The following is a 25,629-nucleotide window of genomic DNA, read 5'->3' as shown; positions in this document are numbered from 1 at the left end:
TCATGTGATAGATACAGTATAATAATATTTCACTGACATGCTTAGAATGTGTTAGTTTAAAATCCTGAATCAAAGACATTTAGGCCTACTAAAAAGACAATACCTGCTGATTCTGTGAAGTTCTGTGTCTTCCAGTGGTGGTAAAAGTAGGCTATATTAACCATATATTAGGGTTGTAATATTTACGTAAGTATTACATGTTGTTATTGCTGCTGTCAGGTAGTAAATAAAAACTATACACTAGTAGGCCTATAGATTATCAAGAAGAACTAAAACAGTTGGTTTCACTCTGGTTGCAAGCTGCCAATAAAGCTAAATTAGATTTTTAAAGTTTCCTTTGCCCAGAAACTGAAAAATAACCTGCAAATGAGCCAACATTAGAACTCCAACATTAATACACTATTTTTGAACACTCAAAAAAATCACCCTTACAGTCTCTCCTTTATATCCTTCCTAATTGAGCCCTATTTGGGTAAAATCTGTTTTATCTTTCCCCTCACAACTAACAATTATTTATTCTTATTGATTAATCTGAGATTCTTTTCTCCATTTACTGATAAATCATATGGTGTATAAAATGACAGAAAATGTCCATTACAATTTCTCAAAGCTCAAGTTGACATATTCGATCTGAGTTATGCACTAAGCCCTATTACACTTAATGTTTTGACCATGACACACTGATGTTTTGGCTTCATCTTCCTTTGACTCTTTCAGTGACAGTGGGGTGTAACAGGCTCTTGGTATTTCCAGCTATAGTGAATGAATGAAAAGATGAAGGGCCTTTTTGTTGATTGCCCATTTAAGACAGCCAAATATATTTGGCCAGACTAGGATTTCAGATAATTCCTAACGTTTGCAGCTCATGACCATCCTCAGAATTTTGATTTTATTTTTATGTATTTTTTATTTTACTCTTATTTTGTAAGAATAGCCAGCATGCAATGTGCAGTTTTAAGGCTTTATAAACATTTCTTTGTGTGTGTCTGAGACAGGATGTGGCATCTGTGAGGGTTCAACTAGTTCTTCCAAGTCTTTCTAACCTCAGTGGCATGTTTGACATGGAGTGATTGCAACACAAGTTTTAGAATTTTCTTTTTGTTTGCAAAAAAAAAAGTAAAAAAAAAAATCGTAAAATTCCTGCAGTGTCTTTTGTTCTGTTGCGGATATGCCGTTGATGGGGGAGTTCCAGTATGCTTTTGTTAGGGTTGATGTTCCTGAGACCCTTGAGCTTCCTCTCCTGTCAGGAAGCTGATCACAGTCTCCCCATTTCCTTCAGTGTGGTCATCCAACTCCATGGGAAGTTCAAACAATGGCATTCCACCACTGCTGGCTGCAAATAGCCATTGTTTGTTGGTAGCAAGGCTTAACACTGTTTGTTGTGGGTGTGCTGTTGCTAGTTAAATGAACTCAGAGGTGCATACTGCTGGGCGCTACTGTCAAGGTGTAGCTCTTCTATAGAGATATATTTTAATATGTTGCGATGAGTATTGTGCTAAAATTTATTGTAATATGTTACCTTTTTTCTTTAAAGATATTTTGTGGGGCATTTTTGCCTTTATAGATAGGATGGTTGAGTGTGTGTGTGTGTGTGGGGGGGGGGGGGGGGGGGGGGGTCAAAGGGCCACAGGTTGAAGTCGAACCCGGGCCGCTGCGGCAACAGCCTTGTACATGGGGCGCCTGCTTTATCCGCTAAGCCACCGATGCCCCATGTTACCTTTTTTCAACTGTAAATTATGTCCCCAAGGGAAAACTTTGTCAGCGATACTGAGCTGTATTAATTTTTTCCACCACCCCAATGACCAATCCACATTACTTTCTTCTGTCATCATCAAACTCTTCTGTAAGTTGCAGTCATCCTGTCACAGCCTGTTTTTAGACTCTTTGTTCACTAAAGGCACGTGAAAAAAACTTTTCTTCACAAATTCAAATTAATGTGGAGTGAGTAATTAATATACAGATGGTCATTTGGGGGGTAAAATAGTTCTTTAACATACTTACAATAAAAATTATCACAATAAATTCCAAGCAGTGAAGTTTATAGATTTAAAATTTGGGGAAAGAGGAGCACTGTTTTCAAAATGGCATTTTCTTGTCATCAAATCCTATTTGAGATACTAAGTATCAGGAGAGTTGGATAGGTGCATCCGCATTACACTTACGGGCTTAGTGCGCTCACAATATTTCTGTCATCATAAAATGATCATATTGTCTTTTCTTAAAGGCAACTTTATATATTTCAGTTGCTTTTTCAGCTTTACTGAATGTGATTAAACACAAATACAACATGCAGTTTGTTGTTCTGTTACACTTGGATGCTTTTTACAGTCTCAACAAAATCTCTGTGTCATACTCAGGATTCAGAATTCATGCACAGGAGATGCTGCCCCGTATCACCCACCACCCCTCTGATGTAGTGGTGAAAGCTGGGAATCCTGCCTCACTCTCCTGCCGGGCAGATGGCAACCCAAAGCCGACCATCGAGTGGCTGCGAAACGGGCAGCCTCTGGAAATGGCAAAGGGAGACGCACATTTGCAGCCCTTGGCTTTGATAGAGGGGAGCCTCTTCTTCCTGAGTGTGGGAGAGGGCAGGCGAGGTCAGTCACACGAGGGCATCTACACCTGTGTGGCTAGGAACAGTGCAGGCAAGGCCGCCAGTCGTAATGCATCGCTGTACATCGCAGGTAAGACTAGAGTGTATTTTACCATTGAAGACTTGAAATGACCATTCAGCAAAGTCATCTCTAATTAATGTCGTCATTTAATTCTTCGACAACTTGTTCATAAGTTATAAACAGCAACACCAGCTTGCTCTGAGCATCATGAATATTACATCATATCAATCATACAAAATAAAGCTTTCAACACACTAACCTAGAAATGTCCATCCAGAATGTTCCAGTTGAAGATCTTTCCAGTGAGCTGCTGTTCAGGTTTATTTATCAGTCTCTTCCACAGTTAATCATCTCACATTTATGTCTGATATTTAGAAGTTCTCATCCCATATCACCACTGATGGCACAAACTGGTGTCAGCTTATCAACTCCCAGATACAGCTGACTTGCTTTCTAATGAACAGTGTTAAGATTCACATGTTCACTGAACCAACAAATGCCAGATGTGTTATCTGAAACAGGACACAAGTGTGGAATTCCACATCCTGACACAGGTGGACTTAACATTCCAGTTGCCTGAAGTAAATGTTGTCATTTTACGTTTTTGCAAACTGCAAATACATTACATTTGCAAGTTTCAAGCTCCAGCTGGGATTGTGTCCCCAAACCCGGGTATTTTATGCCAGAACATGATATTTTCTTAACAGTTACCATTGCTAATGAAGCAAATATTACGTCAGTTGGCCAAAGGGGGGCGCTATAGCAACCGACTGAAATTGCAAACTTTGAATGGGCATATCTCATGCCTTGTATGTCATAGAGACATGAAACTTTGCACAGAGATGCCTTTCATCATGAGGAACAAATTTGCCTCAAGCACCTATAACTTCCGGTTATATAGATTTTCTGCCATTTTGAATTTTTTGAAAAACACTTAAAATCGATCTCTTCCTAGGAGGTTTGACCGATCTGCATGACACTTGGTGAACATAATCTAGGGACCAATATCTGAAGTTCCCTCTTGGCAAAAGTTGGAAAACTTACTTTGGTTTGGTTGGGAACTGGAGGGTCGCCTGTTCAAGTCCCCATCCGTACCAAAAATAAGGAGTGTGGACTGGTAGCTGGAGAGGTGCCAGTTCACCTCCTGGGCACTGCAGAGGTACCCTTGAGCAAGGCACCGAACCCCCCAACCGCTCGGAGCGCCTGTCATGGGCAGCCCCACTCTGACATCTCTCCACTTAGTGCATGTATAGCATGTATAGGTCCTGTTTGTGTGTGTTCAGACCTGTGTGTAATTGACAACAGAGTGAAAGAATTGAATTTCCCCTCTGGGATTAATAAAGTATATACATATATATATATATATATATATATAATAATAAAACTGAGGTTCTATAAGGCAATGAATATTGCGGAGGGCGTGGCTCATCACATAAAGGTGTATAACATCTCAAGGGTTTCACCGATCACCATGCAACTTTGCAGGCATATGACCACACATAATCTGAGGGGACCCCTCCATTATTGACCCGATCAAACAAAATGGGGGCGCTAGAGAGCTAATTTCTTATCTAGGCCTAACTGCCGTATCGATTTTTACTAAACTTCGTAGATATGTAGAACAGGATGCCTCAAGGTGACTGGAGAAATTGAATGTTGTTTTTTTTCTAATTTTTGGTATGACTAAGTCATGGTATGTCATGTATGCTGTACATAATCACGGAAACTGTCAGTGTGTCATTCTGTCAGTCAGTCATTCTGTCTGTCCCACGTTTTTCTACTCACTGACGTGGTCAATCTATGTGAAACTGCACATAGGCATTGAGGACTGGCATAGGTAGAAGGTGACAAAGCTAACAAATGGGTATGGACTAGTATTAAATAAACCACAAATACCCTCCTTAAAAGTCGATGCTAAATTGCATACATATGCAGTTGTGTATTGATCTGCGCATGACAGAACTGTTGAAGCAAGAGCAAGGTTCTGTTAGTCTTTTATCCTGGTGTACCACTAGTCTCCACTATCAGCCACAACATTGAGACAATATTCTTAAGAGCTATACCTAGGGATTCCCAAACATTCATTTATTTGTTGCGGTTCGCTAAGATCAAAACATCTACTGTCATGAATATATTTTCTATTATTGCAGCTGGACCGTTATTTAGACGTGCTGTTAAAATATAAATTCTGTTTGAATTATTTATAGCACTACTCTGTTGGAGGATAGAGTGCACTCTGGGCACAAATGGAGCAGCAGAATAGAAAGGGACACAAAGAAAAGAAAAATAAAGTCTTTTAGTATCGAATGTCATGGACATACTAATACCCCCTGCCCCCGCCACCTCCATTCACGTAATATAGTAAACAAGCTAACTGTGCTAATGACAGATTAGAAATGTATGACAACATTTTTGGTGACATAAGATATCCAGAGGCTGTGATGTATTAAGCTGCTGTGAGTTTCAAGCGGCAGACCTTATTTTTCATGCTCACGCTTGCACGCATGCTACTAAAAATATATCATCTGCATAGAGTAGTATACTGACATCAATGATCAAATTATTACAAAAATTGAACATTAGAAGTTGAATTTGAAGCGATACATCTTTAATATAAATAGCAAACTGTATTGCTAAAGATGCACTTTCTTTCTGCACAATAAATGGTTGAGGAAACCACTGCATTCTAAACTCACCAGCAGGAGGTGCTCAATAAAGAGATTTAATAGCAGTATAAAATGTATTTTACTATTTTACCTGAACCAAACCTGAAGTTAATAATCTGTATTAAAGAAGGCCAAAAAACATAGTCTAAAAATTCATTTTTCCCCCTTAATTCTTGCTTTTATAATTGAGGTAACTGTATAAACTCTATATGATCAATACGGTTTCTGTCTTTTCTAAAGCCATCAAGCTCATTGTTACCAGAATATGTGAGCAAGTAGCAAGGAAACAAATAAAGTCCGTGTTTTTTATGCAGGTCAGTACAACTGCATTTATTTTCCCCAAGTCTTACACACACAGGAAAGTTGAATCTCTAATCTGTTTCACAGGGATGGGAAGATGAAGGCATAGCCAACACACACAAGTACACACGCAGAAGGCAGATGAAGATGTATGTTGTGACAGAAGGGGGACAGAGGTCCAATGTCAATGTTTGCCCGACAGGGGGGTCAAATAGTGATGCTAATTGACTTAAGACCCTCACTGTTTACTTCTTTCTATCCCAGAGAGGTGGCTGACACGCAGCAGCTGCTTGTCTTGGAGTCTTTACAGGACACTGAAAACTGCAGTGGACAAAAGGCAGCAAGTCAAAGGACCTAACCAAATGAGGTTTGGTTGAGTCCTTTTACTATGGCACAGACAGAGACTGTAACATTGTCAAAGAGTCTCTGTCACTGTCATTCATTTTTTGAGTCTTTCCATGATATCTAATATCTAATTATTGGTAAGAAGCATTTCCCCCTGATCATTTGTATGGTCACATTTTTAAAATCCACCTCAGAGTGAGTTTACTGTAAGTGGGTGTAGTGTTTGCTGTTATTACCTGTTAATACCTTTTGTAGACAAAAAAATATTCAGTCTGGTTTTGTCACTTAAATGATTGCTGAAAGGCTGCTTTATTGCCTGCCTTTGTAGCTGCTAATGAGTTAAGCCACTAAATCACAGTGATGTTTGGTTAGGCATGGGACAAGTGACCCTGCTGCTGGCGTGTCTACTGGCATATTGTCAGTAATGTGTACATTACAAACTTCAAAAGTACAAATTGGCAGTTTTACTTTAGTCTACTCATTGATTAGACATTGAAGGACATTGACAGTCAGTGTTTTTGGATGATTTTTATGGGGTTTGAGTGATGGAAACATGGTATGTTGGATAAAAAGACACAGCAGCAACTGTCCACTATGACCTCACACACAATGCTCAAACTGTTCTCAAATTTAACACTAATGTAACTCCTGTGTTTTGCAGACATTTTGCAAACACTTTGTTTATACTTCTTGCAACAGCACAACAGTAAGACAAATACATAAGTGTACCTAAAATATAGTGGTCCAAAAGTTATGTAATGAGTTACATGACCAGAACATATGGCTCATTGTTGCAGGAGATAGTTTGCATCTTGGACAACTGTCGTCAGAGATGGAGAACAATTTTGACAGTTAAGTGAAATAGAGATGGTGAAAGAGCTTGAGCTGTAGCATGCAGTGGCAGATGCAAATGGATGAGCAATAAATGCGAATAATACTGAGATCCCAGATGTTGTCGAGGATAGTCACCATAAGGTCTTGTTCCCAGGCATATTTTGTCCTGGTCAGTGACGGAGGATTTATGCGCTGGATTAGATGGTATACTCTCGAAATCTGTCCTTTAAGGTTTGACTCAGACCATAGATATTCCTCCAGGGGGCAGTTTGGTGGGAGGAGGCGTAATGTTGTATACTGTTTCATGGGAAAACTACAAGCCTATAAATATCTGAAAAAATGAGATCTAGGAATTTCAAAGTTTTTAATTAAAAATTCTGTGCCATAATTTGAATGCTAGGTCTATCGGGGCCGGAGTAAATAAAGGGTGTGAAGTGATGGGAGCGAGACTGAGTGCTTGTTGAAAACCAAAATGGTGCAGACATTGGAACCAAATTTTGAATGTGTCCTGAACCACAGGATTTTTGAGATAGGTTTTTCCTTTCACAGGTAAGAGGGAGCACATAATTGATATGGGTGAGGCAGGCAAACTTGAATTTATTTACTATGGTGGACCAGACAGGGCCTGTACCATATATTAAATGTAGAAAGCCAGACAGACAGCTTAGTGATGTTTGCCAGCCAATAGTAGTGTAAAAAAATTCAGTAGGGCTGCGCCCCCAGCCAATTTAGAGCTTTGCAGATATGTCTACTTTGTAGATATGTCTAGAAAGACAAAGATCACTCAAAAAAGGTACAGAAGTCTGGGTAAAATTATCACTTTAATTGTGTTTACATGGCCTGCAACGGAAATGGTTTAAGTTGACCAACGTGTAAGATCTAATTTGGTCCTGTCAGTTAAGGGACAGACATATTACAACAGCACCTTAAAGCCGCTACAAGGAACTTTTAACTGATATGCAAAAGTCTCTCGTTTCTGCTGATGTCTGTGTGTGACCTACAACAGCAAATGAGACCATCGGTGTGAAGATAAGCTATTTCTATATAGTGTATATCCATACCTTTAGGAAACTGTCTCTGGGTCCGCCCCAGGTCGCTTCCAGGACGAAGCGATTTACGGCACTCAGACAGCACACGTCATCTTACCTAGCTGCTTACATTTAGTGACTCTTATAAATAGTTGCCATTCCTCCTCCTCGACCCGACGTCTGCAGGGAGCAATCATCGGGTAAATGTTCTGTGAAAGCACTGGACTCACCAACAGTCAGCCACGTCTCAGTTGCACAGAGAAAATCCAATCCTCAGGAAGTCAGGAAATCCTTCAGGATAAACGTTTTGTTGGCTAGCGATCTAGCATTTACCAGCCCAATCCTGGCAGGAGCCGGCGGGTCCACGGCGTTAGCTGTCCGGGGAGCCACACACAGAGGCCGCAGGTTGTGCAGATTCACCCCGCGCCAGCGGGGACGAGGAGAGCAGGGGCCGCGGGGCTGGAACGCCTCATCCCGGCCGATGACAGGTACCAGCCAGGCGTCGACAGGGTCCAACGAGTGCTGAGAAATAAAGAGGCGAGGCACCGCTCCATACTCAGTCCAAGAAGCCGTGGAAGTGCTTGCCAAACAGGGTTTCATCCTTACCAGCCGACTGCTGCGTTTACCCCGGCGGCAGTGGCGCTTACGCCGGAGAGGTGGAGCTGGGGCATGGCAGAGGTGAGTTGGGATCCCCGATAGGAGCGGGAGCAAAGTTTTCCCGTCTTGTTGTTTCATTCATCCCCAAAACAAACACATGCGCAAGCCATGTAAGCGTCTTTATGACAATACGTGCTAGAGCTCATGGGAAATGTAGGCTTCATTCCGGCAAAACACTACCACTTTTGTCCACAGGGTCGCCAAAATCAACTCAAAATCAAAGTTCCTTGTAGGGGCTTTAAAAGTGTGTGTAATTTGCACCCCTAGATATATGTGAAAGATATTAGTTCTACTTTAAATGGGAAATGTGAATAGTTGACATTCATGGCTAACTGATTGAGAAGATGTAGCTTTTTGTTAAATTTAGTTTATATCTGAAAAAAAAAAAGCCAAATGACTAAAAATTATCGTTTTGCAGACATCTGCTTGACTTCCTCACTGAAGTCTCACCGGCTGCACTGCTGTATGTGTAAAAATAAAAATAATAATAATTGCAAAATCATTATGAGCTTACCAAAACCCAAAACATAGGAAAATAGTGAAGTGACACTACTAGTTTGAATAAGTAATTTGAAAATTCCCCTGACAGCTCAAAGTACAGAATCATCTGTTGTAAATGGATTGTGGATGGGAATGTAATCCTTCTTGCAGTGAGTTCTTACATGTTTGTGTGCACTAACGCTGACTCTGTTGTTGCAGTGTTGAAGGAGGAGTTCAGTGTGCAGCCCAGTGATGTGGAGGTGGCAGAGGGGGAGGTGGCTGTCTTAAACTGTGAACCCCCAGTAGGACACCCTGAGCCTAATGTCATGTGGAAGAAGGATGGCCTGCCTATCAACAGCACGGATCACCGCTACACTGTAAGCCCTCTACCTTAATCATGAATGGAATGACAGTTTAACATGTTGATCTCTTGTCTGACTAAGCGCCTGAGCCACTTTTAAGTAAGACATCAATGTTACCAGATCCAGGAGACCCAGGAGAAAAAAAAACTGGGTTTTCCATGAGTGCTAGCCACTTGGCAGATAGCCGAACATTAAAACACTTCCAGCCAACTACTTTCTTATTGTTTCAAGTCTCGTCACCATCACTTTTTAGATCCTGGTCTTAAACTGTTTATTGTTTTCATTTTTCATTCATCCACACTGATCCACACCGCTCCACTTCCACCAGGGCGCCAACAGAAAAAAAATCCCCCAAAGGTTGCTGTGTGTTGTCATGTCATTATACACTACATTATAGAAGGGTGCTGATCGGCACATCTGGGATGGGTGTTATCATGTTCAGTGTGTTTCCATTAATATACCCTCAACATCTACAATGTCCTGAGGCTGCTTGAAAGTAGTGGGGATAAGGAGCTGTCCTCCAGTTTGTTTAACCTCACCCTGATGATATCACATCTGGGTGATGTTATTATGTTGGATGTGTTTCCATTCACATCTCCTACAACTGCAGAGCAACGCTTGCACACAGTCCTGTTCTTATGCATAAGTCTCTCTCCGGTTCATGTTGTAGCTGACCAGCACACCAGGAACTGGCAGGTGGGTCTTCCAGCTCCATAGTATTAATTTGGGCTTGTCATATTAACTGACTCGCACGCCATTCCATTTTTTGTGCTAATCACAATTTGTTTATTGTGTTTCATATCATAGGCCCACAAATATTTATCCATACCTCATAATTATCAGACTTTGATCCTCTGCCTGAGCCTCCCTGTGTCCAAGGATATTAATTTATTTTAAAAGGTCTAGGTTATATAATTGTTCTATATCATCACACTATTATTAATATAAGCAGGGAACTGTAATACAAAGTGGTAACCACTGTATGTGAGTGCATGAATGGGTCAGACCTGTGCAGCACTGGATTTGAAATGAACTGTAATAAACTGGAGCTTCTGTGCTTTGATTACCTGCTGTGAAACAACTTGACCCTCATCCATTTAAAATGAACATTAGTTCCTCTGAGCTCATTTTGGTCAAAGTAATGCAAAAATAGTGTAATAGGTGATTTATTACTCTACACAGAGAGTAATATTGTTAAGTAACTTATTACTTCAAATGATGGTAGCTAGTAATATGTAATATATTACATTTTGAGAGTGAAGTGCAACACACACCGCCGCCGTACGCCGCACGTCAAAACGCCCGCCTCCATTATATTCTATGAACCAACCCACACTGGCGCTGGCCGCCGCCGCCGGCGCTCATGGCGGCGCTGTGAGAAAAGCCTTTTATGTACATCTCATCTCGTAGGATCAACTCCAGTTGTTTCAAATTTTTAATAAGACGACTTTGATAAGAAACTCACCTGTGAAATTCAAGTTGTTGTTGCCTCAAAGTTTTTCCTCTTCTTCTTCTGTTACTAGCAGTTGGCAACCATTGGCAACTTGTGTAGGTACAGCCACCTAGAGGGCTGGGGTGGGAAATACATGTTGACGGTGCCTCTGCACGCCGCTGCCAGTGTGTGTTGGGGGGTGGCCCTTGACAGCCACAGTGCCGCGCCGGCGGCGGTGTGTGTTGTACTTAACCTGCGCAGCATTGCAAGTTACAACACTCCAAGGTTTGATACAATTAATTGACAAAACAGGCCCTCTAACCATGAATGCATGGGATTCAGCAGTGCAAACTATGCCGGAAAATCATCTTGCAGGATTTGGAAATGCATTCGGAATGATCCATGCATTGCGTCTTTAATTTACCTAATTTCTGAAAATCTCAAGCAAAGAAAACACCCCTCATTATATTGCCAATTACAGTATGTAAGGAGGGATTTGTTGGCTTCCACAGTTTTAACACCCATGTTCATATTATCGTCTCCACGTACTGTGTTTACTGCACTGCAATCAAGTTGTCACTGACATATTACCTCTTATTCACACAGGGATTTGTCTTTTTGTTTGTCACGCTTGCTGTACAGGACTCCCTTTATTTTTGTTTCCATACAAACTGTATGGATGAAGGAATATTTAGCAAGATGCCTTGGACACAGTATGTGAGCAACTTAAACCACCCAACTTATGCACTGTTGGATTTTATAAATCAGGCAGAAGAATTCTCTGTAAATTATGAAATAGTTAAGCAATTTTATTATTCTCTGTGAGGGCGGCTCACCACTGCTTTGGTGGCGAGCATCCCTTACGCTCACAAGGGTCTTTTCTAAAGGCTTCAATGGCAGATTGCATTTTTAAAGTCCATCAGTATTGCTGGAAAAAAACAAACAGGAACAATTCTTCTTTCTTCATATTAGTACATTCCAACACAGTGCTCCCCCCATGTATGAGGTGCAAATATTGTACACGCACTGTGTCTCTTTTTGTCAGTGCCATGTCATGTCTGAATGAAGCTGTAAGGAACATTTATATGAAGCCAACTATGTTACATATTCTGTGTCTGGAAAGGGCTAAAGTGATGACCTATACTATCAAAAGAGCCCAAAAAAACTTTCTGAAGCCACAGAACATATTTGAGCCTTAAAATGAAAGTCACACCGCTTATAAGGCAATAGCCAAAAGCTAAATTAGCAACACTGACAATCGGTCTAAACAAGCATTCATTTATATGCTTTACCACAAGGAGGTTCCTCTGCAGTGAGCTATTCATGATTATTGGTACTTAAACTTTTCAGCATTGGTGGTCAAAGCAAACGAATGTGTCCACACATCTCTATTTTTCTCCAAGACTTTTCCTTTTATTGGAGTTGGAATTCATTGCAGCCTAGCTAGAGAAACTCAAGACTAGTCACGGCTATTGTGGTTCAGCAAAATTTAAAGGAAAAGGTTGTAGATGTATGACGCACATTTTAGTGGACAAAATGTAAAACATTTATTATTTGGTGTATGGGCTACACATATTTTTAAAATGAGAAAGACCTACAAAAATGATTAAAAATAACTGTTATTCATTTCCATTTATTTTTTGTCAAAGCTGCAGGGAGCCACTGAAGAGGGGCTGAAGCAATAATACTCAATCTGTGGTCCATGGGCCTAATCTGGACCGCAAAAGAGTGCAGCGTGGCCCGCCAACCATTTTCTAATTCACAGTTAAAATATATTGATTCATACTTGGATTCTTGTTCTTTGACCTTTGAAAGTAGATAAGATGCCACAGTGCAGAAAAAAACATCAAAATAGACCTTTTTTACTAAAATAAAAAACATTTGCCGGGGAGGCAAAGCCCCTGACGTCCTCAGATCCTAGAAACACCCCTGCGTATACCTGACCTGCGTGGGGCTGCGTGACTGGATTTGTTTTTTGGCAAAGATAAGTGAGAACACTAAATGTCGTAAGGTTGAAAACAGGCAATTCATTTATTACATACTGATAAATATTATTAATGTTTGTTCATGGCCTTCTGTCATATTGCAAAAGTGGCCCCCAGGCAAAGCAAGTTGAGTATTCCTGGGCTAAAGAGTTGCATGCAGCTCCAGGGCTGCAGGTTGCCTACCCCTGTGTTAGAGTGTGGTGATGGTATGATGAATTCAGTCAGAAAATTAATTTCTGTTGTAGTTTGAAACTACTTCTGTTTTTATTAAAATTAATATACTGTATATGACATTATAAATATGACATTATAAATTATTTTCTCTTCTGACAAAGTGTCCCCAATTTAGTGGCTTCTAAAACTAATGAAGACAAAAAAAATTAGCAGCATATCATGGCATAGGGGATAACTAATTTGACCTGTGGTTGTGATTCTTCAAAATCTGTCACAGTACCTCCTCAGAAGTCTTATCTTATGCTGAGTGCTTAAAGCTACACACATCCCATTTAAAGTGTGTGTTTTTGATATGCTGTGCATCCTGTGTGTCCTCTCCCTTATGTCTGCATTGTGCTTGTACTGTAGGAACTGAGTGGGAAGCTTATCATCGCTCCTGCAGAGAAGAACTACTCTGGTGCTTATGTGTGTGTGGCCAGCAACACTGTGGGAGTGAGAGAGAGCAGGGCGGCTCGGCTCACTGTGCTGGGTGAGACAACATTCCCATCATTACTTTTTACTGCTTTAACACTATCAGCTTTAAATTTAGCCCCATGTTTTGAATGCAAACAAAACAACACCCAGGTACTGTACACAGTGTGATACAGTACAGCTCTGAGTTCTTCTTCTCTTCTACTGCAGCTAAGCCTGTGTTGGTGCTGAAGCCAGAAAACGTGTCTGTGAGACTGGGAGAGTCTGCTCAGTTCTTCTGCCGTGCTAAAGGTGACCCCCCGCCTGTTGTGGTCTGGAGCAGAGAGCAGGGGCCACTGCCCAACGGCAGGTACTTTATTATGACAAGACACAGAAATACACACTGCATCCATAGAGTGAACACCCGAACACTATTCATTAATGAAATATATATTTATTTGTGTTCAGATTACTGTTACATGCAGGAAACAGGACATATTTGTTAGACAGTGCTATCAAACTTTGTCTCCTTTTGCTGTAAAACAGTTTGGTTTTTCACACATCTAAGGTATTTTACTTTAGCTTGTCACTAAGCTGCCTATGTGTTTCCTCGAGCCTGTTCAGACCTGGCGTTAACATGTATCTTGAGTGATTGGATCACAAGGGGACAGCTCTATGTCTATCTATTCACACTTGGCATTAGATTGAATCTCCCCAAGCATCTGGAGTGACCATTTGTGATCAGATCTCTCTACCCCACTCTGTATGCTAATAAACAAGTACGTCACTTCCACTTGCATAGACCAAATGTGTTGTTGTTTTTAACCAGTGGGACATTTGTCGTGAAATATGCACATTTAAAATGGCTAAAATCTTATTTAACTATAGAGCTGAGGGCAGTGCATCAATTCGCTTAGCCCCTCCTTGCCCCACTTTCTCTCTCTGTTTATCATGAGACAACCTCACTCATGGTCCCTCTGCCTTCCTGCCATTATGAGACTACTGCTGCAGGAGTATGAGCTTCCCACTGGTGACAGTTGGTGAGAGTCCACTGGCACACACACATTGGCTGCACTAACTGTTAGCATCACATGTGTCATTACTAAATTGTTATTAACAAGTTTAGAGACATAGTGGAGCTGTTTAGGGGTCACAGTGAGTTTGTTGGGACCGTTTAACAGCTGCTGCTGCTGTGTTAGCTCTTGCTAACTGGGAACATGTTGAACTGACCATTCATCGGGAGGAAAGTGGCTCCAGAGACAGTTCTTCAGTGTTGAGTCTAACCTGTGTAACAGCAGCAACAGAAAGTTAATATCTGACTGTGAGCTGAATAAGTAAGGACGTCAACTGAGTCGGCAGTCCTTCAATGTGGCCGAGAACTCATTAGTGCTCACACTGCTGAAGGATGTTGCCATGCGTCCCAGTCCAACCCAAATGTGGTCTGAACAACTGGATTTCAAGACACATTGGGTGCATTTACACCTGTACTTAGAGCTGTCCACTTGTCCAGGGTGCATGAAAATTCCAGCTCCATAAATACCAGGGCCTTTCTCTCCTGACATAACTAAAAATACCTCCTAAATCTAAATTTCAGTTATTATAAAAGAAATCAGAGAGACAGTGAACGTTAAAACTAACTGCTTTATATGTGCGTATAGGTATCTTGTAAACCCCGACCAGACTCTTCAGATCCACTATGTGTCAGCCCAGGATGCTGGGATGTACACCTGCACTGCTGTTAATGATGCAGGTGTGGTCACTGCCAGCGCACAGCTACTAGTTGACGGTAAGATGATGTCTGAAAAAGAGGGGGTTCCCAAAATGTATTGTTTTATTGCTGGTCAGCCCATCGAGTGTTGAACTTGATTTTTCTCCACAGCCCTCCAGTCCATAAGATAAACTCAGACAGGAGACTCTGATCTGTCTGTTTGCAGGTTCACCTGCCTCTTCATAAATCATGCAAATTTTGGTGGAGATGTGATTACTATATTTTCCCGATGCACAAATAAGCCTTAATATGAGTTATGTTTGTGTACTTAAATTCAAACTCAGTATTTTGTTGTTTGGGTCATGACAGGAAGTGATGATGAAAAATGCAGCACAGTCTGCAACAATAGCCTGTGAAGTTGTATGATTATTGTTCAGTTATTTTTGCAGAATCACAATGTTTCCTTGCAGTCCCGTAGCAAATCAGGGGCCAGATATCAGTTTACGGCCCACAGGTTTGGAACCCCCGTACACACTGCTAATCATACAGTACAGGCCAAAAGTTTGGACACACCTTCTCATTCAATGCGTTTTCTTTATTTTCATGACTATTTACATTGTAGATTCTCACTGAAGGCATCAAAACTATGAATGAACACATGTGGAGTTATGTACTTAACAAAAAAAGGTGAAATAACTGAAAACATATTTTATATTCTAGTTTCTTCAAAATAGCCACCCTTTGCTCTGATTACTGCTTTGCACACTCTTGGCATTCTCTCCATGAGCTTCAAGAGGTAGTCACCTGAAATGGTTTTCCAACAGTCTTGAAGGAGTTCCCAGAGGTGTTTAGCACTTGTTGGCCCCTTTGCCTTCACTCTGCGGTCCAGCTCACCCCAAATCATCTCGATTGGGTTCAGGTCCGGTGACTGTGGAGGCCAGGTCATCTGCCGCAGCACTCCATCACTCTCCTTCTTGGTCAAATAGCCCTTACACAGCCTGGAGGTGTGTTTGGGGTCATTGTCCTGTTGAAAAATAAATGATGGTCCAACTAAACGCAAACCGGATGGGATGGCATGTCGCTGCAGGATGCTGTGGTAGCCATGCTGGTTCAGTGTGCCTTCAATTTTGAATAAATCCCCAACAGTGTCACCAGCAAAACACCCCCACACCATCACACCTCCTCCTCCATGCTTCACAGTGGGAACCAGGCATGTGGAATCCATCCGTTCACCTTTTCTGCGTCTCACAAAGACACGGCGGTTGGAACCAAAGATCTCAAATTTGGACTCATCAGACCAAAGCACAGATTTCCACTGGTCTAATGTCCATTCCTTGTGTTTCTTGGCCCAAACAAATCTCTTCTGCTTGTTGCCTCTCCTTAGCAGTGGTTTCCTAGCAGCTATTTGACCATGAAGGCCTGATTGGCGCAGTCTCCTCTTAACAGTTGTTCTAGAGATGGGTCTGCTGCTAGAACTCTGTGTGGCATTCATCTGGTCTCTGATCTGAGCTGCTGTTAACTTGCGATTTCTGAGGCTGGTGACTCGGATGAACTTATCCTCAGAAGCAGAGGTGACTCTTGGTCTTCCTTTCCTGGGTCGGTCCTCATGTGTGCCAGTTTGGTTGTAGCGCTTGATGGTTTTTGCGACTCCACTTGGGGACATATTGAAAGTTTTTGCAATTTTCCGGACTGACTGACCTTCATTTCTTAAAGTAATGATGGCCACTTGTTTTTCTTTAGTTAGCTGATTGGTTCTTGCCATAATATGAATTTTAACAGTTGTCCAATAGGGCTGTCGGCTATGTATTAACCTGACTTCTGCACAACACAACTGATGGTCCCAACCCCATTGATAAAGCAAGAAATTCCACTAATTAACCCTGATAAGGCACACCTGTGAAGTGGAAACCATTTCAGGTGACTACCTCTTGAAGCTCATGGAGAGAATGCCAAGAGTGTGCAAAGCAGTAATCAGAGCAAAGGGTGGCTATTTTGAAGAAACTAGAATATAAAACATGTTTTCAGTTATTTCACCTTTTTTTGTTAAGTACATAACTCATTCATAGTTTTGATGCCTTCAGTGAGAATCTACAATGTAAATAGTCATGAAAATAAAGAAAACGCATTGAATGAGAAGGTGTGTCCAAACTTTTGGCCTGTACTGTACATGTACAGTATGTCACCACATTTTTGGATTTGCACAAAATGGAACTAGTTTTCTTGCTAGATCTAGACCTAGAACGAAGGTGATTTTGAGATTTGATAGTAAAGCTGATGGCTCTGGACTGAGAGATCATTGGTTCAGATGGCAATTCATTCATAAAAGCAGCCACAAATGAACAGTGAACTCTCTGTGGTTAATAAGGGGTTAAGAGTAAAAGCACACATATACCATTCATGAGGTTGGATTTAGGATAATGTTGGCCAGTCTAACACATATACACATTGTCAGGAGGAGCTGTACACTGTGCCCGGGGGACCTTCTAACAAGCTGCCCAGATCATCTTAACTGGTTCATTCAGTGTGAAAGAGCCGTAGCTTGGTAACACATCCTTTTGAGATTTCAGTTCTGAGGTAGGAGCTGTTTATACCAGTAATCTGATAATCATTTTTGCAAAATGGAGCCTTATAAACTAATTTAGTTTTAGTAAGAGTGACTGAAAGCTGTGACTTCCTCATTGCCTGCATTACAACATTATAACATTTAATCTACATGACATACTTCAGCGGGTATGTGGACATTACAACTGTTCTGTATACCAATGGCTAAACACCATCACACCAGGCCCGCGTACAAACTGCAGCAGTGGGCCCTTTGTCCAAACCAACTATGACTTCCTTTTCTATAGACAGGAACCTTGCAGCTTGTGCATACAAGTGATTTTTAATTATAATTATACAAATTTATTACTCAGTTTAGCTTTTCAAGGATCACAAACATCTCGATCAAAACCTTTTTTTGCAGTATAGGTCAAAAACCCTGCCCCCTTCTTGTTAGCAGATGGGACATGGGCCAAACTAAAAAATCAAAGTACATGTCAAAAAAAATTTCCCAAAGATGGTTTCTTTTATTTTAAGTAGTTCTTATTATGCTGATGTTTGCTCAAGTGTTTATTTTTCTGATAAGTTTGGTTTAAAGTATTTATTTCATGCCAGAAAAAATGGATTTTTTTTTAATATATTTTTATGGGCACTTTTTGCCTTTAATTGATAGGACAGTGAAGTGTGAAAGGGGGAGAGAGAGAGGGAGAGACATGCAGCAAAGGGCCAGGCTGGAGTTGAACCCGGGCCGCTGCGGCAACAGCCTTGTACATGGGGCGCCTGCTCTACCACTAAGCCACCGATGCCCCAGAAAAAATGGATTTGACATCATGATTGACAGCTGTGTGTGCCAATTGAGTGCTCATGATCAATGGCAGTGTGTGTGATAAGTCAATCGGTGGAAACTGGATACCTTGAGATCGCTACTGCACAGATTCTGGCTCTAAATTATATCATCGCTGCAAGAAGGCAGCGGCCGTATCCGGGATATTTTAGCTTCATTTTTGTATGTTGTTGCTTTTTATGACTCTTGTGCTGTATTTTTTAAAATTAATCATGATATATCAATAAATAAAACATGTTTCCAGAGGCCACCAGCACTAAACAGAGAGACCTCCACAAAGAGCTGTCAGCCCTGCGAGTTGCTCTGGAAAATGTCACCATCATGGCCCCTGGCTCTGACAAATCACAAGTGCAGTGGAAGGTATGGGGCAAGGCAAGCTAACCCAGAGCATTTCAGAGAAAGTATGAATATTTCAAGTGTGTGATCCATGTTGTGTTTTCTCTCTGACCAGCTCCAGTCCCTCCCAGCTCAGCCTCATTACCTCGATGGCTTTGAGGTTCTCTACCGCTCTCTGCTGCCTGCCAGCTCAGACTGGGCAGCAAAGAAGGTGACACTGCCCAGCTTCCAGACTCAGGTGGGCCCCTTAAAGAGAGGCTACAAGTATGAGTTCAAAGTTCGGCCCTATGGCAGCAATTTGTATGGGAGGGAGAGCAACACCCGGCACCTCAGAGTCCCTGAGACAGGTGCGAAATGATTTGATTAAGAATCTTTGTGTCCTTTCTTCTGCTTTTTAATATTTAACAGTATATAAAACAGTAAACTTCCCCCTCTGTATGCAGTGCCCAGTGCCTCTCCTCTGGCTGTGTCCATAACAGTGAGCCACGAGCAGAACAACACTATCCATTTGAGCTGGGAGCCTCCTCCTCATGAAACCCACAATGGCATCATACAGGGCTACCAGGTAATCACTGGAGAACAGGGCCTGACACTCAGATGTTGTATGGCCAGAGTGGACATAAATGGAGGTTCTTAGAAATACATCTAGAAAACATATTCCTGACAGTTTATCCCAATATGTTACCTTTGCTACCTTTGCCTCCCCAGGTATGGTGTGTGGAGTCTGAGGAGCAGCTGTACCAGAACTGGACAGTGGATAGTGGCAAACACAAGCTTGATATCTCTACTCTCAGACCAGGGAAACAATACTGGATCACCATAGCAGCTGTCAATGGAGCTGGAGTCGGAATAATGAGTGACCCTCATGGATTTGTCATCAGTGAGCAAAGACAAAATTTAGCTATTCATTTCCGTATCAGAAGAGTGCATAGATGAAATGCAGTCTGAGTCTTCAGTGTGTGATCAAACCACATTACAGAGAAGTTATCATGACTTCACATCTGATTCATCTGCTTTCTGTTTGCCTCTCAGATCCACAAAAAGGTAGTTCCTCTGAGTCAGACAGCCAGAGACAGGATCTGTCTCAGGTCCTGGCACTGCTTCAGGACCCTGTGGTGATTGGCAGCATTGGTGCCCTCCTGTGGTGCATTCTGATGGTTGCAGCTGTTTGCCTCTTCAGACGCCACAGCAGGACAGGCCACCTGATACCAGGATGTGGCAGGGGTAAAGGTGTGTGTGCAGACAGACAGCTTCACTGTCCACCATGTTAAAAGGTGCTCAGTATCAAAAGGTTAGAAATAATCTCAGTTACAGCTGCAGGACTTTGATTAAAGCTGTAGTTGGTCACTTTTATGAGGATAACTTTTTGTAACTTAACATTTGTCATATTTGCTGAAGCTGTCACTATAACCACACAGTAGTACATGTGACAGATGCTCTGTGGAAAAAAAAATCCTCCTTCTCCTTGTAGTGCTTCTAATGGCAATCAGTCTGAGCTGAGGAGTTCCTTGAGCTGAGGAACGCAGCTGTCAATCATGTCGGTCACTGCTTGTGGACTGTGGTCAAACTGTCAAACTAGGCTGTAAAATTAGAAAGTTTGTTCACCCAGCCTGCTCCTCGGCTCTGATTGGTTGTTTTTATTTACATGCAGTAATGCCATTATAAACACTACAAAGAGGCAGAGAATATGATATTTTTCACGGATTATCTGTCTCATATACTGCAGTTTCATCAAATATGATCAAAAGTTATATATATGAAAGCTACCAACTGCAGCTTTAGAGGTATTATATGCAGGATTTTCCTAAAAAAACAACAACTAAAGACTCACACAGCAGTAATCCCTCATAATCATCACTAATGACCCACTCTAATGGGTGTATTTATCTACAGAGACTTTGCCCTCTGCCTGTATTTTCTTCTTACTTCCTGTGTTTTGGATTATTATGAATGTGTGATCCCTCAGCGCTCAGATGAGGGTGGGGCTTTATAAAAAGGTAGCAACCAGTTGCCAGACCATAAGCAGCAGGCATCCAAGAAACACAGTGGTGAAAAAAACACAAATATAGCGAGGCAAAACACCAAACGAGAGTGAATCTAGGGTGGAGTTCATTACAATCCTGCATAGAATACCTTTAGGTGTATTTCACTGATAATACTTACATACTTTTACTCAAATACATAAAGGATCTGAATACTTCCTCCATCACTGTATACAATTCTGTAGACTTGTATTTATGTTTGTTTCTCAGGTTTGCACAGACTAGCCAGTGAAGATCTCATCATAAAACACAGGTAAGAGCTTAGTGATTTGTGGTGTAGTATAAAATGTAATCACACAAAGTCATTAGAATAAATTCAAATTACTTTGAAATATGGCTCTATGATTCTTTATGTAGGTATATACCTTCTGATCCTTCTGAAACCAACCTGTGATTCACTTTAACCAGTGCAAAGTACAGTTATCTTTAAAGTTTTAACTTTTTAGCTGAAACTATAAAGTTTAGTTTAGTCTCCAACTTTTTTAAAATTCTGATTTAATGACTCTACTTCTAAGTATTTTTTTTACTAGGGACAATACTAAAGTGAAATAAACTTTAAGATTCTTTTCCTGTGCTGTCTCATCTGTAGGATGGTAGCTCCAGACTCTCCTTGGATCTCTGGAGGCTGGAGACCTGCCTTCAGCCAGAAGTATCAGGATTTATGGGCCCAAGGTCAGAAACATCCAGGGATCAGGAGCACCAGTGAGTACTGACTGACACATATGAAGAGTGTTACAATGACAGATTTCTGTCTGACTTGATAGTCTATTACATGACCTCAACACATATGATAGAACTGATATAAATGCTGGTCTATCTAACTGAGGATCAGTTGGATGATTTGGTTAATTAATTTCCCTTGAGTTAAATGTTGGAATTTGTTTGAACTGTTGGGTCTCTGTAAATGAAAAGAGTATGTCTAGACAGGCTCTATATAAAAAGTGTCTGGTGATAACTTTTGTTGACTTGACTTTGGAGGCTTCTAGAGTGCCTTCACACCTAAAGTGTTTGATTTTATTCAAATGAACTCTGATGTTTTGGCTGGGGTGAAAGCTGTCAGTCACACTCTGATGCAAACCAAACAACCAGACTGAGATAGACTGAAAAAGAGTGTCTAACGTTTCCAACTCTTTGTCGCTATTTATGAAACTTGAATCTCGACTCATAATGCTCATAACCACTTATGTCTTAAGGAGCTCTTTCTGACACCAGAGAAGAAAAATAAACCCATAAATCACAGTAAAGTACTGCATGACTTGCGATCAGTGTCTAGAATTTGATTTCCTCACCTGGGTCAGTGTGGAGCTGATAATGCAGGATGACATCATCAAAACTGTCAGTCAGTGAGTCACCTATTAGTACATATGCCGTTATTCTCTTGGTTTGTTAGTAAGCCAGTAAGAACATCAAATGTTCCAGAGTAAAAAGACATTTTTTTTCTCCTTGGACTGGACCAAATGAACTGTCTTAAGATGTGACAATCACCTTAGTGTTTTGATATTTTATCTCCTGATAATATTTCTTATATTTTCTGATAAATATGCTCCAGAGTGTCTGTACATATTAATTTGTGTTTCATTAGGCCTCCCTGTGTCCTGGAAGGACCCCAGCTGTGTGGACTCAGCTGTCCCAATTGTGACTGACAGCTGCGGCGTGTATGGCACTTTTTACGTGGACCTGATGGGCAACGGCCTCAAGACCTTCAACAGTCCCGGGCGTTGCCCTAAAATGCCTCATGGTCCTCCCCATCCACAAGGAGCTGAGACCATCCCAATATTCCCTCAGCCTGTTGCAAAGACCTCACCCCTCAGTAGCCGGGAGATGCTACCATGGAAACAGGCCATACGTCCCCAGCCCAGGATGGGTGTACTGAGGGAGTCATGGGAAAAAAACCATGGCAAGCAAGGTGAATATTGGTGCATAGTTGGGAGTTAGATGTTAATACCACTAGTTTATTTTCCTTATTTTCGTAATCTGCGTTCTTTTCTCTGTACCTGCACACCATGTCCCTCAATTTCTGATACATCACTTACATTACATACATTACAGTAGTGAGATACTTGAAAAAGTAGTTTCAGGGCAAATACATTCTGTTCTTAAAGAGAACAGTACCCTGGAGTAATTTCAATCAGGCCTTAGAACACACCACAGCAGCACTGAAACTGCTCTTACTAAAATAATCGGTGACCTCAGATGAAATTCTGATGAAAATAAGGTCTCATTTCTTGTCCTTGTAGACCTATGCGCAGCATTTGATACAACTGACCATGACATCTTAATCAGTTGTCTTGAAAAGTTGGTTGGTCTTTTTGACTGTATGTTAAACGGGTTTAAAACATACATCAAAGGGAGGAAGTTGTATGTCAGTCTTGGAGATCATGTGTCTGAGAAACATGACCTCTGTTTTGGGACCCTCTGCCTTGGTGCAGTATTGTTCTCACTGTACATGCTGCCACATCATTTCAAGCCGACTCAACTGGCCTCCCAAAAAATACCACTGAGAGACCTCAGTTTATTTAAAACTCTTCCCAGCAACAGCCAGAAGAAGATAGGGGATGCAGCCTTTGTCAGTTACACCCCAAAGCTATGGAACACATTGCCTATAGATATCTAGGAAGCTAGCTCACCAAATATTTTTAAAAGAAAGCTAAAAACGTATCTCGGTAGTGCAGTGGTTAGCACTGTAGCGTCACAGCAAGAGGGTTCCTGGTTCAAACCCATGGTGAGGGAGCCCTTCTGTGCAGAGCTTGCATGTTCTCCCCTTGTCAGCATGGGTTTTCACCAGGTACTCCTGCTTCTTCCCACAGTCCAAAGACATACAGGTTAGGTTAATTGGTGACTCTAAATTGCCAATAGGTGTGAATGTGAGCATGACTGGTTGTCAGTCTCTATATGTTAGCCCTGTGGGGTGAACCCTGCCTCTCGCTCAGTGTCAGCTGGGATTGGCTACAGCCCCCCCGTGACCCTCAACAGGATAAGGGGTTACGGAAAATGAATAAAAATGTATCTGTCCACTTTAGCCTTTAACTAGCTCTGACTCCCTAAGACAGGTTTGACACTAAAATCTTACTTGTTTTTTTTTAATTTATAGTTTCAGAATTCTATTTTATGAATCAGTCCTGTTTTATGTTCTGTTTTCATGTGAAGCTCTCAGTGCTTAGGAAAAGCTCTGAAGTACAGGAGAGTTTTTTCTGCGGAGATCTGGTTAAAGTAAGGATAATAAAGCTAAGGATAAGTAATGTGAGTGACGGCAGTGCCACACCGAGGCATGTAGATGAGGGAAGCACTTCCTCATAACGTCACGTGCTAATCCTTAGGTTTATTCTGCCTGCTTCTTTGCTATTGGCTTTTCCTGGCAAGACCCGCCCTACTCTGCCTCTGATTGGGTACATTGCACTCCCTCACGTGTCTTGTCGATAGACTGTAGTTGACCGAGGGCCGAGAGAAGAGCTAAAGAGACAGAGAACAGTAATAAGAAGGAGAGAGGAGAGAGAGTGACGTACTGATGTCACATGTTATGGGCGGGACAAACAAAAAAAAAATTGTTTCATTTGGGTCTATTATTACGGACTTTTATTTATTATGGTTTTATTGACCGACAAATATATTTTGGTATTCTGTTTCTGAATAACTGACAGAGCCAGAGAGCCTACTGAAAGAGGCCAAGACAGAGAAATGTATCAAGTAGGAAGAGGAGAGAGAAAGAGAGAGAGCAATAGGCCGACTGATGATGTGATGTTATTGCAGGACATGTTCAAATGTCACAAAGTGTTCAAAGAAAAAAAGAAACAGAAGAAGAAAGTTGTAGTCTGTTACTTTATAGTAAACAGTTCAACAGAACATTTTTTGCCTGCCTATTTGTTTGGCTTATCACTGACTGAGATAACACTGATTTGACATAAAGTCAAAAGAATAAAAGTAACTTTGCAAGCAACAAGCTACTTTTGCCATTTTCTGTTTGCTTAGTTTGCTACATTTCTCTGGGGATAGTTTCAGTGTAGTGACACTTGTTGTCACTACACTTTGATGTAGAGTAACTGGTAGCTTACTACATTTTCCAAGTAGCTTGCCCAACACTGCCAAGACTAATTGATTTGTTTCCCTCAGAGTTGCATGCAGTGAACAGTGTCCCCGTAGTGCCAACCAGGAACCATGCTTGTCCATCCAGTGTCTACAAACAGAGGCTCAGTCACATTTCATCAGGCCGCCACGGTATGAAAACATAAAAACATTCTTACTGATGTCCCTACACCAGCTCCTATCCTATCTCTCTAAGAGCAAGAGACAGACAGGCGTCTGACACTATTAGACTATAGACACTGCACTGTTAGCTTGTAAATGGTGTTCATAGTTGAGACAGAAATTGTACTATAACACACATCTGAAATAACAGTGGTGGTTACTGGTTACTGGTATATTTTAACTTGACCTGTGTGTTTGTCCAGGTGGACATTCAGAGTGTGATAAAGTTACTGGTTGTCCTCGCCTGCTGCATTACTCTGCATCATTTCATCTACTGGACATGCTGCCCCCCCCACCACCAATGCCCATAGAGGACACCACGGACACACACAGCCTCAGCTCAGACGAAGGGTAAGAGACTCACACAAACAGCTCAGACTGGGTGGTCGTGGAAGGAAAAGAGGCAGTGCGTAGCATAACAACCACAGATGCCACCATGCAGGTCCCATGAAGAAGCAGTGTTTGTAGTGTACCAGAAATCAGGAAAAATCAGATTTTTATCAGTGCTGAATATCAAAAACAGACATGTCTCTTTAATTCTAAAACCAAGTTTGACTTTTAGATGCACACTGCAAATACAATAGGGAC

General features: G+C 41.4%; 1 protein-coding gene across 3 annotated transcripts in view; it reads left to right on the top strand.

Moving 5' to 3' along the window:
- The window catches only part of robo4 (roundabout, axon guidance receptor, homolog 4 (Drosophila)), a 44,686-nt gene that overhangs the window by 6,093 nt on the left and 12,964 nt on the right, over positions 1–25,629 (top strand). For all 3 annotated transcript variants that reach the window (XM_033650338.2, XM_033650346.2, XM_033650354.2), the window contains exons 2-16: positions 2,358–2,684; positions 9,145–9,302; positions 13,287–13,407; positions 13,560–13,698; positions 14,987–15,114; positions 18,666–18,781; positions 18,873–19,104; positions 19,201–19,322; positions 19,466–19,637; positions 19,790–19,987; positions 21,010–21,052; positions 21,389–21,501; positions 22,382–22,705; positions 24,907–25,011; positions 25,245–25,392. In XM_033650338.2, coding sequence (XP_033506229.1) covers positions 2,358–2,684; positions 9,145–9,302; positions 13,287–13,407; positions 13,560–13,698; positions 14,987–15,114; positions 18,666–18,781; positions 18,873–19,104; positions 19,201–19,322; positions 19,466–19,637; positions 19,790–19,987; positions 21,010–21,052; positions 21,389–21,501; positions 22,382–22,705; positions 24,907–25,011; positions 25,245–25,392 — 2,446 coding nt within the window. The remainder of the gene's footprint in view (positions 1–2,357; positions 2,685–9,144; positions 9,303–13,286; positions 13,408–13,559; positions 13,699–14,986; positions 15,115–18,665; positions 18,782–18,872; positions 19,105–19,200; positions 19,323–19,465; positions 19,638–19,789; positions 19,988–21,009; positions 21,053–21,388; positions 21,502–22,381; positions 22,706–24,906; positions 25,012–25,244; positions 25,393–25,629) is intronic.

Source organism: Epinephelus lanceolatus, chromosome 11 (assembly GCF_041903045.1).
Source record: "Epinephelus lanceolatus isolate andai-2023 chromosome 11, ASM4190304v1, whole genome shotgun sequence".
Taxonomy (NCBI): domain Eukaryota; kingdom Metazoa; phylum Chordata; class Actinopteri; order Perciformes; family Serranidae; genus Epinephelus; species Epinephelus lanceolatus.
This window is presented reverse-complemented; position numbering and strand designations above follow the sequence as displayed.